The sequence below is a fragment of the Gopherus flavomarginatus genome, chromosome 11 (assembly GCF_025201925.1).
Source record: "Gopherus flavomarginatus isolate rGopFla2 chromosome 11, rGopFla2.mat.asm, whole genome shotgun sequence".
NCBI lineage: Eukaryota > Metazoa > Chordata > Testudines > Testudinidae > Gopherus > Gopherus flavomarginatus.
Genome location: NC_066627.1, coordinates 34,575,357 through 34,593,209, shown reverse-complemented (window position 1 = coordinate 34,593,209; position 17,853 = coordinate 34,575,357). Strand labels below are relative to the sequence as shown.

Here is a 17,853-nt window from a genome sequence, read left to right as displayed (position 1 = left end):
TTTCAAAGTTCACTTCTAGGAACTTCTCATGTGGCACTGCCACATATTTTCATATTATATCATCATGTATGTGTTTATCAAAATGTATTTAAAACAATTAAAACAAAGCTGAAAATTAGCCTCAAAGCTGTTAAACCAGGTTATTTTAACATCTGCTGTATGCCGTACTGGTGGTGTGGTGTTAGTGTTCTGTTAGGGCACAGGCCCATTTTCTGATGAATCTTCTCTGTCGGCTGGTGCCCCCTGCTCATGGAACAAAGGGGTTCAGAAAGTCATATCTTAGAACAAATACTATTCCAATTTTTAAACTCTTCTTACAGCAGTGATCAGTCATATGCAGCTTTCATCACCTATTCTAAACCCTACCTGTTTTGTGAACCTCGAGGTCCTTGCTCCATGGACAGCATGCTATCAGGCCATGATCCTGGCTGGTTAGATGGTCCTGTTTGCCCATAAGGATTACCTCCCATACCCATATTAATCTCAGTAGGCCCTATGAAGTAAAATTAATTTTATTATTTTTTGAAAACAAAGGTAAAATTTAACATCCTGCTTTACATGTGAAATACAAGTTTGTGATGCTACAGATTATTGTGTGTTATATTGGTAACTTCAATAGGTTAACAGACTAATTAAACTAAATACTTTAAACAGCATGTGTACACACACACACACACACACACACACACACACACACACACACGATATGAAGGACTAGAGCTATTGTTCTCTACAGGATATGATTTTGATTTCTAGTATCAGTCCCACAACACCTTAAATGGGAACAATATGAATGCAATATAATTCAAAAGTGATTTTTCAGGGTGGGTTCATTTAAATCAAAGAGATTTAAATCCCCAATTTTATTCATGACTTAAATCAGCAAGCAGGAAACCTTATTTTAAATAATAAATTTTAATCTTCTTTTGCATTTATACTTTTTAGTTATTTTCCTAAAGAAACGTTAACGGTCACTGGTTGGTAACCATTAAAACATGTTGATTTGCAACTAAATCTAGCCTTTACACTAAAGTTGGTACTACTTTTTGCTAACCAAGAGAATACACTATATCTAAGCACACTTATGTAAGCAATTATCTAGTTTAATTTACATTTATTCAGATTTTTAATGTTTACATTTTATTATGGTAGAAAATGGTGAATTATTCATTTATCTACTAAAATACTAATTTTTCTATTTGTGATTTATGTCGATCTCTAGCTGGATGAAAATTAAAATGCAAAAAACCAGTATTTTAAAATGGTATTTTTATTAGTTAAATAAAACTACATTAAATATGCTGATACATGAGGAAAAAAAGTTTATCAAGAAGTATATCAAAATATGTTTTCCATTTAAAACTGATTTATTAACCAAAGGAAGTATTATCTGTAGCTAGTTAACAAAACTGATTGTTTCTAGTTACCATGACCTTCAAGATTTTAGAACTAGTAGACCTCATCCTCTCAGACCCAGATTCTAGTCCTAGATTGCAAGAGGAAAAGGATAACAAGCTTTCCTGCTTTTGCAAAACTCTCATTTGGTTTCTTAACTTTGAGCTAATATTGACCTGAACTAGTTGAATTTAAGAAAATATTTTCTCTGCACCAGTACAAGAGGCTACTGCTGTCAAAAGCTGGTTTAGCACATCAAGAGACTCTGGTTCCACCACACTGACTTTCACCAGCTCAGTGGTTTGACTTTCTTTAAAATTTGGCAACAAGCAAGTACTGCTTAATATTACTCATATAATTAATTTAAATTATTTTAAAAGATTATAAAAGTTTAGGCCTTAACACAGATTGTCATAATTACAAATTTAATTTTAAATAGTTTAGATTTTATTGCAATAACCCGTATTCAATTTAAATTAAAAACAGATTTAAATTTTAAAAAAGTTATTTATTAAAAAAAATCAATTTTTATCCACCCCACTCATCTTGCCAGTGAAGTCAGGACACTATCAATCATGCACTGTAATAGTGACCTGAACATGTGACATTCTAAAGACAAGTACAAAATAAGTTACTTATCAGCAACAGGTTATTTGAGTGTGCTGCCTCTGCCTTATCCATTCACTTTTCCCTCTTACCAGAAGTTCTACTCCCATTTAATTCTGTTTTTTAATAGAAAGAACTGAGCCGGCTGGGGATCACATCACCATTTAACATCTCCAAGCACACAGTGCAGTGTGGAGGTATTTGTGCTGTCCCAACAAGCATTACTTTTCCCAAAACTCAGCAGTATTCTACATATTTCCACTTATAAGAATTCACTAGCAATACAACTTCCAGCAAGATGGGCTGAAGAGTTCTAATTAAACAAGAATTGCAGAACTGTCTTCCCAAATTGAGCATCACATCCCTATGCTAAGTTGAGAGAGTAGGGCTAAGAAACTTCAGGCAGTAGATTTCTGTGATAGAAATGTTAGAGAAATGCCACTGATCCTGCCTTAGCCCTGGTAAAATGAGCCCTCCGACCCTTGGGTATCGCAACCTTCACCAAAGTATAACAAGTTTGAGGGTCCAGTCCAATTGACTTTGAGAGGTGCTATATGGAAATGGCATTTCCTTTACACTGATCCCAAAAAGGTATAAAAAGCATGGAAGATTTCTTTAATGGTTGAGTTCTATCTCAATTAAAACTTAAGGCCCACTTAACATTTTAGGCATGAAGCTTCATTTCTCTCATATGAGCATCATGTTTTAAAAAGAAAAACAGGGCATTGATAGGCTTGTTCAAATGAAACTCAGACCCTACTTTGTTTTATCATCAAAATCTGGATGCAAATGCAGGACAATTCTGCCCTGTGGAAAACAGTGATGAAAGGTTCAGATACCAAGTGATCAAACATCAATATGGGTCAAGTTTAAAGAAGCATCTTCTGAACACTGAAAGGTCTGGTCTACACTACGTGTTTATACCGATTTTAGCAAAGTTAAACCAATTTAACACTGCACCCGTCCACACAACAATGCCCTTTATATCGATATAAAGGGCTCTTTAAACCAGTTTCTGTACTCCTCCCCGACAAGAGGAGTAGCGCTGAAATCGGTATTACCATATCGGATTAGGGTTAGTGTGGCCACAAATCGACGGTATTGGCCTCCGGGCGGTATCCCACAGTGCAGTACTGTGACAGCTCTGGACAGCAATCTGAACTCAGATGCACTGGCCAGGTAGACAGGAAAAGCCCCGCGAACTTTTGAATTTCATTTCCTGTTTGGCCAGCGTGGAGAGCTCACCAGCACAGGTGACCACGCAGAGCTCATCAGCACAGGTAACAATGCAGTCTCCTGAGAATCGAAAAAGAGCTCCAGCATGGACTGCACGGGAGGTACTGGATCTGATCGCTATATAGGAAGAGGATTCTGTGCTAACAGAACTCCGTACCAAAAGACGAAATGAAAAAACATTTGAAAAAATTTCCAAGGCTATGATGGAGAAAGGCCACACCAGGGACTCAGTGCAGTGCAGAGTGAAAGTTAAGGAGCTCAGACAAGCCTACCAGAAAACCAAAGAAGCAAATGGAAGGTCTGGGGCAGGGCCGAAAACATGCCGCTTCTACGCTGAGCTGCATGCAATTCTAGGGGGGGCCGCCACCACTACCCCACTCCTGTCCGTGGATTCCGAGGTGAGGGTGGTAATCTCAGCCATGGCTGAGGATTCTGCGGATGGGGAAGATGAGGAGGAGGAAGAGGAGGAGGAGCTTGCAGAGAGAACACAGCACTCCGTTCTCCCCAACAGCCAAGAGCTTTTTCTCACCCAGACGGAATTACCCTCCCAAGCCTCTAGCCCAGACAACAAAGCCATGGAAGCGACCTCTGGTGAGTGTACCTTTGTAAATATAAAACATGGTTTAAAAGCAAGCGTTTTTTAAAGATTGATTTGCCCTGAGGACTTGGGATGCATTCGCGGCCAGTAGAGTTATTGGAAAAGTTTGTTAACATGTCTGGGGATGGAGCGGAAATCCTCCAGGGACATCTCCATGAAGCTCTCCTGGAGGTACTCCAAAAGCCTTTGCAGAAGGTTTCTGGGCAAGGCAGCCTTATTCCATGATAGGACACTTGACCACGCCTTGCATGTAGCAAGTAATCTGGTATCATTGCATGACAAAGCCTAGCTGCGTATGGTCCCAGTGATTGCTGGCATTCAAGCAACATCCGTTCTTTATCTCGCTGCGTTATCCTCAGGAGAGTGATATCGTTCATGGTAACCTCGTTGAAATTCAGGAATTTAATTAAGGGGACAGAGATGGCCATTCCTACTGGGCTGTTTGCCTGTTGCTTAAAAGAAATCCTTCCTTGCAGGTAGCCAAGCGGGGGTGGGGGGAGGAAATGGCGCTGAGCTTTTTCGCGTTTGGCTACAAGGGATCTTCCCTGCTACCAGCCACACGGTGGGTGGGGGGAGCGGGGTGTTTAGCAGTGATCTTCCATGATACCAGCCACGTGGTGGGGGGAGGGGTAAAGCGATCATCCCAGAAAATTGGATGGGGGGTTGGTTTCTGCTGCTGCATGTTAACAGGAAAGAAGCAGCACTGAACAGGATTTGCTTGGTATTTGGGAAAGGAGGGCATTGTGTATATGAAGGCTGCAGAAGCCAAAAGACAATGGCCTACCATGGCCGCATGCAAGCTGAATTCTGCTGCCCGGACCTGCGTCTGTGAGATCTCTAACACCAGAGCTGCAGGCACTGAATATTAAGCTACAAAATGTGACCTTGTAGTGAAATCACACGTGTTACGTAAGGTGAATAGTGTTGTTCACTGTGAAAGAATATAACCATTGTTCTGTCAAATGTATCTTTTTAAATACTTCTCTCCGTTTTTTACCTGCCTCACACAGCTGCAAATTTTTCAAGCCTCCCTACTCCATCCCGAAGGCTATCTCAGATAAGGCGGAGGAAAAAAAAGACGCGAGACGAAATGTTCTCGGAAATCATGGAAGTAACCCGCAATGAAAGAGCTCATCTGAATGAGTGGAAGGACGTGGTATCAAATTACAGGAAAGATGCCAGTGAACGTGAGGACAGGAGGGACCACTGTGAGGAGAGGAGAGACGCTCGACATGAGAGGTGGCGGCAGGAAGATCAGAGATGTAGGCAAGAAGATCAGCGGTGGCAGGATGCAACGCTGGGGCTGCTGCGTGATCAAACTGACGTCCTTCGACGTCTGGTGGAGCTTCAGGAACAGCAGCAGGGTCACAGAGTACTGCTGCTGCCCCTGTGTAACCACCCTCCCCACTCACCATGTTCCATATCTTGCTCACCCAGACATGTAAGAACGTGCGGGGGAAGGCTTCGTGCACCCGCCCACTCCACCCCCGTGGACAGCCCAACCAAAAGGCTGTCATTACTTTGAAATATTTTTAGTGGCCTTTTCCTTCCCTCCTATTCTCCTCCCAAACCACATCCGGGATACCTTGTCAGTTCTCACCCTCTTTTTATAAGGACTTTTTAATAAAGAATACATGATTTTTAAACGATAGTGATTTTGTTTCCTTAAGCAAGCTGTAATCGAAGGGGTAGGGTGGATTGCTTATAGGGAATGAGTCAATCAAGGGGGGGTTCATCAAAGGGAAACAAACACAACAGTCACACCGTACCCTAGCCCGTGATGAAACTTGGTTTTCAAAGCTTCTCTGATGCGCACTGCTTCGTGGTGTGCTCTTCTAATCACCCTGGTGTCTGCCTGCGCATAATCAGCGGCCAGGTGATTTGCCTCAGCCTCCCACCCCGCCATAAAGGTCTCCCCCTTAGTCTCACATAGATTGCGAAGCACACAGCAAGCAGCAGTAACAATGGGGACATTGGTTTGGCTGAGGTCTGAGCGAGTAAGTAATGTGCGCCAGCGCGCCTTTGAACGGACAAGTGCACATTCTACCACGATTCTGCACTTGCTCAACCAGTAGTTGAACAGCTCCTGACTACTGTCCAGGCTGCCTGTGTATGGCTTCATGAACCATGGCATCAAGGGGTAGGTTGGGTCACCCAGGATAACTACAGGCATTTCAACATCCCCAACTGTTATTTTCTGGTCTGGGAAGTAATTCCCTTGCGGCAGCCGTTTAAACAGAGTAGTGTTCCTGAAGATGCGAGCGTCATGAACCCTTCCTGGCCATCCCACGTGGATGTTGGTGAAATATCCCTTGTGATCCACCAGTGCTTGCAGCACCGTTGAAAAATACCCCTTGCGGTTTACGTACTCGGTGCCCTGGTGCTCCGGTGCCAAGATAGGGATCTGGGTTCCATCTATCGCCACCCCACAGTTAGGGAATCCCATTGCAGCAAAGCCATCCACTATGATCTGCACGTTTCCCAGAGTCACCACCTTTCGTAGCAGCAGCTTGATGATTGCTTTGGCTACTTGCATCACAGCAGCCCCCACAGTAGATTTTCCCACTCCAAATTGATTCTCAATTGACCGGTAGCTGTCTGGCGTTGCATGCTTCCAGAGGGCTATTGCCACTCGCTTCTGAACTGTGAGGGCTGCTCTCATCTTGGTATTATGGCGTTTCAGGGCAGGGGAAAGCAAGTCACAAAGTTCCATGAAAGTGCCCTTACGCATGTGAAAGTTTTGCAGCCACTGCAAATGGTCCCAAACCTGCAAAACTATGCGGTCCCACCAGTCTGTGCTTGTTTCCCGGGCCCAAAATCGGCATTCAATGGCTAGAACCTGCCCCATTACCAGCAGGATCTCCAAAGTGCAGGGGCCCACGGTTTGAGAGAATTCTGTGTCCATGTCCTCATCACTCTCGTCGCCGTACTGCTGTAGCCGCCTCCTCTTCGCCTGGCTTTGCAGGTCCTGGTTCAGCATAGACTGCACGAGAAAGCGCGAGGTGTTTACAACGTCCACGATTGCGGTCTTGATCTGAGCAGGGTCCATGCTTGCTGGGCTATGGTGTTTGCACAGTTCACCCAGGAAAAAAGGCGCGAAACGGTTGTCTGCTGCTTTCACGGAGGGAGGGGAGAGGCTGTACCCAGAACCACCTGCAACAATGTTTTTTGCCCCATCAGGCACTCAGATCTCAACCCAGAATTCCAAGGGGCGGAGACTGCCGGAACTATGGGATAGCTATGGAATAGCTACCCACAGTGCAACGCTCCGGAAATCAACACTAGCCTCGGTACATGGACGCACACCGCCGAATTAATGTGCTTAGTGTGGCCACGTGCACTCGACTTTATACAATCTGTTTTATAAAACCGGTTTATGTAAAATCAGAATAATCCCGCAGTGTAGACATACCCTAAATGATTTCTTCTTGGATCAGCTAGTTTTAGGATGACAAAAGGGCATGAAATCGCCATTTAAATCCGGTCTCTCTAATATAGGTTTTTAGGTTCTATATGAGACATAACACCTCAGAAAAGAGCCATAGTAGGTCCAAGAATCTAACTGCATGATAGTGCAGAAATAAAAACAAAGAAACAAAAAACCGTTTTGTACAACTACCTTTGACAACCTAAAAAGCTATCTGCATACTAGTAAAACCATTATTACCACCAGTAACTATTACTAATTAAAACAGTTTTTTTTCTTTTAAACTAAATTTCCTAAAACTCCTGATATAGAGTCCCTACACCTGCAGCTAACTATCTGGGGCAGCTCTAGCTTTTTTGCCGCCCAAGTACAGCAGGCAGCCTGCCTTTGGCGGCTTGCCTGCGGGAGGTCCGCCGGTCCCACGGCTTCAGCATACCAGCCATCGAATTCGCGGGACCTGTGGCCCTGCTGCGGGCAAGCCACCGAAGGCAGCCTTCCTACCACCCTTGCACGGACTGGCAGGGCGCCCCCCGCGACTTGAAGCCCCAGGCACACGCTTGGAGCGCTGGTGCCTGGAGAAACCCTGCTAACTATAGAGCGGTTCCTAGAACTCTGCATTTCACAGGCAGGAATATGTAGAAGCTATCACCAAGAAGAATATAGAGATAGATTATCAATATATGAATACTTTTTGTTTGTTTGTTTGGGGTAGGAGGCGTGATAGGAAAAATGACACCTCCAATTGGAAATATAAGCAAACATACGGACAAATAATTAAATAATATGGAATTCCTTAATCTGAAATTATTAATTATCATTAAGATTAAGGAACTTTCTACAGTGTGCCTGGCACTTTCCAAGCACAAGAGGAAAATATGGAGCTTGCCTCAAGGAATTAATTGTCTTTGGATGTAAATTCAGATACTGGAATTAAAAGGACCTTTATTCTGAATGCCTGATCAACAAACGACTATGCATTTTATTAAACAGGTTTATACAAATGTAAAGAACTTACTCATATGAATCATTTGCTGTTGTAGCACTGGTCTCGTACCAGGTATGCTATTAGATCGGATGGGCAAACCAGGCATGGAGCCACCCACTGTAGGTCTGGGAAGGGATGGGTTATAGTCTGGTCCTGGTCTCACCATTGAACCAGAATTTGTAGGTTCCAGTCTGTTAACCTTAGAGCTTGGCAAAACCCAGTCTCCTACTGGATGCTGATTCATAGCCATATTTCTGTTGGGTCCACCTAGTACAACGAAGAGCATATAAAAGATTATTTCTCCTATAGAACATATGATAAGTTTTGTTTTTTGAATCATTTCTATTTTCTCCCTAATTACAGTGACAACAGCCAATGAGCAGAGAACAGATTACTGAACTCCTATTAAATCTGGCCATGGCATGCTTCATTACTTCTTCCAAGCATATTAATTTAGCCAAAATTAAGAATATTAACAAATTTTTTTGACTGGCTGCTCTCACAAACTGATCTTGTCAACCACACATTAAAAAGACACTTCAGTATTTCGAAACATTATTAGTTTTGAATAATTCAGCTAAAACAAAGTCCCAGTAGAACACATGGCTGGGATACAGCTATAACCTAATAACTCCAGCTATGGACAAAAGATGGTTACTCACCTTTGTAACTGTTGTTCTTCGAGATGTGTTGCTCATAGCCATTCCAGTTAGGTGTGCGTGTGCCGCGTGCACGTTCGTCGGAAGATTTTTACCCTAGCAACACTCTGTGGGTAGGCTGGGCGCCCCCTGGAGTGGCGCTGCCATGGCGCCGGATATATACCCCTGCCGACCCAACCGCCCCTCAGTTCCTTCTTGCCAGCTACTCCGACAGTGGGGAAGGACGGCGGGTTTGGAATGGATATGAGCAACACATCTCGAAGAACAACAGTTACAAAGGTGAGTAACCGTCTTTTCTTCTTCGAGTGCTTGCTCATATCCATTCCAGTTAGGTGATTCCCAAGCCTTACCTAGGCGGTGGGGTCGGAGTGAGATGTGGCAGAATGCAAAACTGCTGAGCCAAAGGCTGCATCATCTCTTGACTGTTGAACCAGAGCAAAATGCGAAGGAAGGGTGTGGACAGAGGACCAAGTAGCTGCGCGACATATCTCCTGGATAGGTACACGAGCCAGGAAGGCGGCAGATGAAGCCTGAGCTCTGGTAGAATGCGCAGTGATGTGGCTTGGGGAAATATGAGCCAAATCATAACAAGTGCGGATGCATGCTGTCACCCAAGATGAGATCCTCTGAGAGGAAACAGGTAGGCCTTTCATTCGGTCTGCTACTGCGACAAAGAGTTAGGGCGTTTTCGAAACAGTTTTGTGCGCTCAATATAAAATGCGAGCGCTCTGCGGACGTCCAGGGAGTGCAATTGTTGCTCCCGTCACGTTGAGTGTGGCTTCGGGAAGAAGACCAGGAGAAAGATGTCCTGGTTAACATGAAAGGCCGAAACCACCTTAGGGAGGAATGCCGAGTGTGGTTGCACCTGCACCTTGTCCTTGTGGAACACAGTATACGGCGGATCCACCGAAAGAGCCCTAAGCTCGGAGACTCGTCCAGCCGATATAATGGCTACGAGGAAAGCTGTCTTCCAATACAGGTTCAATAGCGAGCAGGTTGCTAATGGCTCGAATGGGGGAGACATAAGTCTGGTTAAAACCAGACTGAGGTCCCAGTCGGGGCTGGGCGGCGTACTTGAGGGTATAAGCGCTCCAAGCCCTTGAGGAACCTCGAAACCATAGGGTGTGAGAACATGGAACGATCACCTTCGCCTGGGTGGAAGGTAGAGAGGGCTGCCAAGTGTACCCTCAGTGATGATACTGCTAGGCCCTGCTGTTTGAGAGACCAGAGGTAGTTCAAAATAGAGGTGATCGAGACCTCAGTGGGAGTAAGATTAAGTGTTTCACACCAGCAGGAGAAACTCATCCACTTGGCCAGGTACGTTGACCGAGTGGAAGGCTTCCTGCTACCCAGGAGAACTTGTCGTACTGATTCAGAGCAATGTAACTCTGACTGGTTTAGCCACGCAGCAGCCACGCCATGAGGTGAAGAGCCTGCAAGTCCGGATGGCGAAGCCTGCCGTGGTCCTGAGTTATGAGGTCTGGGTGGAATGGCAGGGTAATTGGGTTGGCTATCGACAGGTCGAGCAATGTGGTGTACCAGTGCTGCCTGGACCACACTGGAGCGATCATGATGATGCGCACTCTGTCCCTGCGGAGTTTCAGCAGGACCTTGTGAACCAGCGGGAACGGTGGGAAGGCATAAAGGGCTGGCTCTTCCACGGCATCAGGAAAGTGTCCGAGATCGATCCCAGGGAGAGATCTTGGAAGGAGCAGAACATCTGGCATTTCCTGTTCTCGCGGGAAGCAAACAGGTCTATGTGGGGAATTCCCCACTTCTGGAAAATAGAATGCATAACGTCCGGGCGGATCGACCACTCGTGAGACAGGAAAGACCTGCTGAGTCGATCCGCCAGAGTGTTCTGAATGCCTGGGAGAAAGGACGCTACCAGATCTATTGAGTGGGCTATGCAAAGAGTTGGATGGCCTCCTGACGAAGGGGGGAGGACCGTGTCCCTCCCTGTTTGTTTATGTAGTACATGGCCTCGCAACTGTTGCTGGAACACCTGGCACGCCAGACAGACTGCTCTCAGTTCTCGGACATTTATGTGTAGTGCCAGCTCCTGAGAAGACCAAAGTACGAAGGTGACCGAGGTGAGCACCCCAGCTGAGAGATGACGCGTCCGTCGTCAGGGACATTGAAGGTTGGGGCGGATGGAACGGCATCCCTGCACACACCAGGGAGGGAGTTAGTCACCATTCTAGGGAGCCTAGGGTACTCGGGGGAATGGTGACTATCGTGTCTATTGGGTCCCTGCCCGGGTGGTATACAGAGTTGAGCCAAACTTGGAGAGGACGGAGGCGGAGCCTGGTGTGTTTGGTTACAAACGTGCAGGCAGCCATGTGACCCAGGAGACCGAGACAAGCGCGAGCCGAGGTCATCGGGAAATTCTGTAGACCTCGGATGATTGTTCCCACCGCCTGAAACCGCGGCTGTGGTAAGCAGGCTCCGGCTAGACTGGAGTACAGGATAGTTCCTATGAAGTTTAACCTCTGCGTGGGAACCAGAGTGGATTTTTCTATATTGATCATCAGGCCTAGACGTGTGAATAGGTCCATGACGATGCCCACATGCTGAGTGACTTGCGTCTCGGAGGTCCCTCGGATGAGCCAATCGTCCAGATATGGAAAAACGTGTATCTGATGTCGGCGGAGGTAGGCGGTGACTATGGCCATACAGTTTGTAAATACCCTTGGGACTGCAGAAAGGCCGAACAGCAGGACCATAAACTGGAAATGCTGACGGTTGGCTACAAAGCGGAGGTATCTCCTGTGTGGAGGAAAGATGGCGATGTGAAAGTACGCGTCCTTCATATCGAGGGCGGCATACCAGTCTCCAGGATCCAAGGACAGGATAACGGTCCCCAGGGATACCATGCGGAACTTCAACTTTATCATAAACTGGTTGAGTCCTCGCAGGTCTAGGATAGGTCTGAGACCTCCCTTCGACTTGGGGATTAGGAAATAACAGGAGTAAAACCCCATGCCCCTTTCGTCCATCAGTACCTCCTCTATAGCTCCTATGGCGAGGAGTGTCCGCATCTCCTGTAAGAGGAATTGCTTGTGAGAGGGGTCCCTGAAGAGGGACAGGGTTGGAGGGTGAGAGGACAGGGTTGAAAGAAATTGGAGGTGGTACCCTACTCCACCGTGCGTAGGACCTAGCGATCTGAAGTTAACTGGGATCACGCCGGGAGGAAGTAGGAGAGACGGTTGGAGAAGGGAGGAGAGGGATTCTGGCCTGTAACTGGTATGCCACCCTCCAGCGCACCTTCAAAAGTTCGTCGTTGGTCCCGGTGGTGGTTTCGAGGGACCTTGATTTTAGCCCCCTTGGGGTCCTGACGGTCGTCTGCGACCACCTCGGCCGCGCCGCCTGCCAAAGTCCTGTCTTTGTCTAGGCACAGAGTATGGGTGGTGAGGCTGGGGACGAAAAGGCCTGCGTTGGGTCACTGGCGTATGCATGCCGAGAGAGCGCATTATGACCCTGTTGTCCTTCAGGCTTTGCAGCCTGGGGTCAGTCTTTTCCGAGAAGAGGCCTTTACCATCAAATGGCAAGTCCTGAATAGTATACTGCAGCTCCGGTGGGAGGTTTGAAACCTGAAGCCATGAGATGCGCCTCATGGCAACACCCGAGGCCAGAGTCCTGACTGCTGAGTCTGCTGCATCCAACGAGGCCCGAGGGAAGTTCTGGCCACTTTTTTCCCCTTCCTCCAAGAGGGCAGCAAACTCTTGGTGGGAGTCTTGAGGGAGAAGCTCCGTAAACTTACCCACCGCCACCCAGGTGTTATAATTATAGCGGCTAAGCAAGGCCTGTTGATTTGCCACCCGGAGCTGTAGGGCCCTTGCTGAGTACACCTTCCGGCCGAGTAGGTTTATTCGCCTAGCCTCCTTCGATTTCGGGGCTGCACCTGCTGGCCATGGCGTTCCCTCTCATTAACGGACTGGACGACTAGTGAGCAGGGAGGAGGATAGACATACAAGTACTCGTACCCTTTAGAGGGCACCATATATTTATGCTCGACTCCCCTGGCCACAGGAGGGATAGAGGCTGGGGACTGCCATATAGTATCGGCATTCGCCTGAATGGTCCGAATAAACGGTAGGGCCAGTCTAGTGGGGGCATCCGCTGATAGAATGTCCACTACCAGGTCCTCTACCTCCGGGACCTCCTCCACCTGGAGGTTCATATTGAGTGCTACCCTCCTTAGGAGGTCCTGATGGGCTCTCAGGTCGATTGGAGGAGGGCCCGAGGAGGATGTTCCTGCCACCGCCTCATCTGGAGAAGAGGAAGAGAAGATGCCGGTGATGAGCAGGTCCTGTGTGGCCTGTTGCTCTTGGGTGACCTCCTGTTCCAGTGGACCCTGGGAGTCCGGTGGGTGAACTGGGGCTTCCTCTGCAGCAGTCAGAGGGGGATGGCTAACCATCACCTTTGGCACTCGGTGCTCTGATGAGACAGAGCGGGACGGAACTACTGGTACGCCTTGGGCCTGGTGGTAAGCCCAAGGTGTCCAGAAAGACCACTGATGGGGTCCTTAGGCCTGGGCCTCTTGGAAGACTCTGGTGGGCACATCAGAATCGCAGTCCTGTCCACACGGGAGGACACTGATGCGTGTCTGGATGGCCATGGAGGTGCTGAAAAGCCCTGAGCAGAGTCTCTGTCTCTAGTGGACCTTGCTCTACTCGGCACTGGGAGGCATACCGGTACCTGCGACCGGAGCGGTGCCAGGAGGTCGACTGAGATCTCGAGGCTCGACGTCGAGAGCAGCTACGGGAGTCATGGTGCCTGGAGTGGTGCCGGGAGCTGGAACGGTGCTGAGAGTAGCGGGCCGGCGAACAGGATACCGATCGGAGCCGTGAGTGCCCACCGGTACCAAGGAGGAGAACGGTACCGGGACTGCGAGTGGCATCGGGAGCACCGACGGGACCTGAAACGTCTGCGGGACCGTGATCGTGAACGGTGCCACTCTGCTGTGCCGACAGAGGATGGTCTTATCAAGGCAGGCTTGCTGATAGACTGTATTACCCGCACCGGTGGTGCCGGGAGTTGAGGCAGCGTCGACTCTGTCATGGCAATCAGATCCCTCGCCGTTGAGAATGTCTCCGGCGTGGATGGAATAGTAAGCTCAACCACGGCTTGCACCAGGGAGCTGACAGGCACCGGACTCGACGGCCCTCGTGGGACCGGAATTGATGTTGCCGACGTCGTCAGGTGTCGGTGCCAGGCGATCCGACTTAGATGAGCTCTCTGGCTGCGGTGCAGGTGGCACGGAAGCAGTAGGAGTCTTAGGCTTTCTCGACCTCAGGGAGAGGGAGCGGTGCTGAGTCGACTTCGGTGCCGGCGATGGCCGGTGCCGAGAGGCCTTGGCAGTACCGGCGCGGTCTGGTGCCGAGGAGGTGCTTCTGCCCGCCGATTGACCAGTGCTCGGTGCCGAAGGCGGAGGGGTAAGAGCCGCCTCCATGAGGAACTGCTTTAGCTGAAAGTCCCGCTCCTTTTTTGTTCTTGGCTTAAAAACCCTGCAAATGCGACACTTATCTGTCAGGTGAGATTCCCAGAGGCACTTAAGACAGTAGTCGTGTGGATCTCCTGTCGGCATCGGCTTATGACAGGCCGAGCACGGTTTGAAACCCGATGAACTGGTATGGGCCTCAGCACTGGGTGCGGGGAAGGGGCTAATCCCCGAACCCCTCTTAACTATACACTAACTATGAACAATAAAAATTAACTATAACTATATAACTTTGAACTATATACACAACAAAATAACTAGAGAACTACGAGTAGCTAGGGAGGTGGAGGTCAGTAAAACCGCACTCCACTGTTCCAACGACCGACATGGGCAGTAAGAAGGAACTCAGGAGCGGCTGGGTCGGCAGGGGTATATATCCGGCACCATGGTGGCGCCACTCCAGGGGGCGCCCAGCCAACCCACCGAGTGTTGCTAGGGTAAAAATCTTCCTACGAACATGCACGCGGCGCACGCACACCTAACTAGAATGGATATGAGCAAGCACTCGAAGAAGAATAATAGTTACTTAAAATCAGTTTAATAATTTAGATGGTAAATATTAAAGATTAACATGCCTCATTCTTATACATTCAGAGTTTTAACTAATTTCAACACATTAAAATTTTACAATATTTTCAATTATAATGAGATTTGTTTGTATGTAATCAACAAACCCATGTTTGATCCAAAATTTTCCTGGTTCTCAATCATTCTTGGACTCCCACTCATGATGTTTTGCTTTTGTAACATGGAGAATGCATTGACACTCCTCACTGGAGGGCTTGAACCCACAGGTATTGGGCTGTCTAAAGACATGGCTCTGTTGAAAGGAGGACGGGTAGTCTGCACAGATTGGGGACTTCTCATACCTGTTAAAAAATTAAAAGATGCTTTCAACTGTACTGTACATCTTTAAACAAGAAATAGAATGCCCTACTGATGATTTATACAAGTTATATCTATTTTTGAGCACCTACACTACACGTTTAACAAGCCATGAATGACTACTGTGTTTTAGGTGTTTGTCCCTACAGATAAGCCAAACAAGTCCTTGGACCCTAGGTGTAATATGATCAAATATTTTAAATTACAACCTAGGACTTCTAGGTGTTCTCCTGGCATATACTGTATTGCAAATGGCATGAGTACTGTGTATGCCTCTTGATATATTGGTGTTGGTCTTCAGTTCTTATTTTATCCATAGTATATTCTCACAAAATTTGGTGTGTGTCTGGAAAGTACTGTCCTTCCAAAGGAAGTGTACAACTCACCTCTCTTAATAATCTTAACTGAAAGCAAGGTTCTATTCCTCACCCTTAGAAAGTTACAATTCTCTCAAGCATCTTAATCCCATTGGGCTTTCCAGCCTTATTCACTTTCAGGTTACACCTCTTTTGCTAACACACCCTCATCCTAATGTGTAATACCTGGAACCATCTTGCTCTATCAAAACCCATACTGGTTCCTACTCTTTGGTTTTCCCTTGATATATAGACCAGTTACATACATCGAAATGTACAAATTATTGCCTCAAAGCAAACAAAGACCCACAAGGTCCACCTCCAGTATGAAAACTGGTTATCTCCAACACTACTCAGGAGAGCTTGAAAAATGTACTAGTCATCTACTAGCCATAGGAGTAAACTTACTTGCCAGGAGATATCTGTTTTAAGCTTTTGTAATGTGCTTATCACTGCACTGAGACAGATGTAGAACACAGCGATGGTGGTAATGATGGCATCCCACATGTAACATTAACCCTCCCTCCCACTCCCTCTACTGGTAGGGATGGCCAGTCCTTTAGAAATAAAATTATTAGTATTCATTAGATCAAGGTTTCTCAAACAGGGGTCACCGCTTGTGTAGGGAAAGCCCTTGGCGGGCTGGGCCGGTGTGTGTACCTGCCCCATCCGCAGGGCTGGTCGATCGCGGCTCTCATTGGCCCGGAGCCCAGGCCAATGGGAGCCACTATCAGCTGGACCTGTGGATGGGGCAGGTACACACACTGGCCCAGCCTGCCAGGCGCTTTCCCTACACAAGCGGCGACCCGTTTGAGAAACCCTGCATTAGATGTTGCAGGCCTAAAGGTATCTGGGAGAGCAGTGGCAAATAAGAAGCTTGCCACTCATCCCTCAGCCTTTCCCTGGCCAGCTGCAAGGATTTAGTTACTTCTTTTAATCTGCAATTGCCCCAATTCATAACAATATATTTTCCCACTGTCTTTGGAACATCAGAGAAGTGCAAAGAGGACCATGAGATGGGAAGTGAAGAGAAGTTAACTTTACTCAACATTTGTAGAGTATACAAAGCTCTTGAGAATGCTCTTTCTAATGCTACAGTATGGACATGCCATTGGCAAGGCCCACAATTCAGATACATAGCTCTGTATCAAATTTTTAAAATTTAGTAAAAATCAGATGCTGGCTGAAACGGGATTTTCAGTGTCCTCTGATATTTCATAATACTTCTTCACACTAATTATATAAACACAATGTACCAATGGATAACTAGCCCTGCATATATCAGTTATTCCTGTAGACTGATTTCCTAGCAAATCAGAAACAAAACGTTCCCCAAGCAAAGAAGGAGTTAAATGTACATTACACTGAAAGCAAATCACACACTTAGCCCCTAACTTTACAGAAAAGTGGAATTAAGTGATCTTCCTTACCCAATGGGGCATTTCCTTGAAATAATGTTTGCTTAGTTCCAAGACTACTCCCATTTGTAGACATGGCATTTTTGTAAAAATCAGAACTAGCCAGATCACCCAGTATTGCGTCCAAATTATCCAAGTCTCTACTCATCTAAAAGGAAAAAAAAAATACTACTCTCACATTGTTCATCCTTTAACATTCCATTTAGCCCCCCACAAGTCTTAACAACCCTTAGCAATATATGCAGTCAAGCACTTTAGTTCAGTTACAACATTTCAGGACTTAATGCTGACTTCCAAAGAATTCTTCAGACATCATTCAACTATTTGGTTAATGCACTTTGCTTTGTTGATTTTGGAAAAGCAAAAAGGCAAAAAGTGGTTACACAAAAAATTAACCTGAATGCAAATATTTTTAGCATCTCAAATTTTAGAAACTTCTCCGTATTAGTCTCAAAAGTTTGAATGGTAAAGCAAAGCACTATAGGCATGACTTTAATTCATAGTCACAATTATTATAATTGTACGTGCCAATACCAGTGCACCGAATTGATAATTTGTGCACATAATCACAGTAACCACATGGGCAAATTAGACACATCTTTTGCAGGGTAACTGCATGGCTACTATTCTTTGAAAATTTGTCCCTGAATCACATAGTTTGAACAGAATAGATATGTTAGTTTGCTAAATGATAACCTCACCATGAAAGTGTTCCATAATTCTCAGAATTTAAAGAGCACATGTATATATAAACTACATAGCAGTTGGTAATTGTCTTCCTATAT

General features: G+C 46.4%; 2 protein-coding genes across 7 annotated transcripts in view; one reads left to right on the top strand and one right to left on the bottom strand.

The window, feature by feature from the left end:
- The window catches only part of NCOA3 (nuclear receptor coactivator 3), a 184,737-nt gene that overhangs the window by 13,889 nt on the left and 152,995 nt on the right, over positions 1-17,853 (bottom strand). For all 6 annotated transcript variants that reach the window (XM_050917257.1, XM_050917260.1, XM_050917261.1 and 3 more), the window contains 4 exons: positions 17,081-17,216; positions 15,084-15,278; positions 8,278-8,514; positions 367-493 (listed from right to left, as the gene is read on the bottom strand). In XM_050917257.1, the coding sequence (XP_050773214.1) occupies positions 367-493; positions 8,278-8,514; positions 15,084-15,278; positions 17,081-17,216 (695 nt within the window). The remainder of the gene's footprint in view (positions 1-366; positions 494-8,277; positions 8,515-15,083; positions 15,279-17,080; positions 17,217-17,853) is intronic.
- Positions 2,921-5,484, top strand: LOC127030726 (uncharacterized). The gene is made up of 2 exons (XM_050917457.1): positions 2,921-3,828; positions 4,846-5,484. The coding sequence occupies exons 1-2, from the start codon at positions 3,438-3,440 to the stop codon at positions 5,358-5,360; spliced, it is 906 nt and encodes a 301-aa protein (XP_050773414.1). The 5' UTR covers positions 2,921-3,437; the 3' UTR covers positions 5,361-5,484.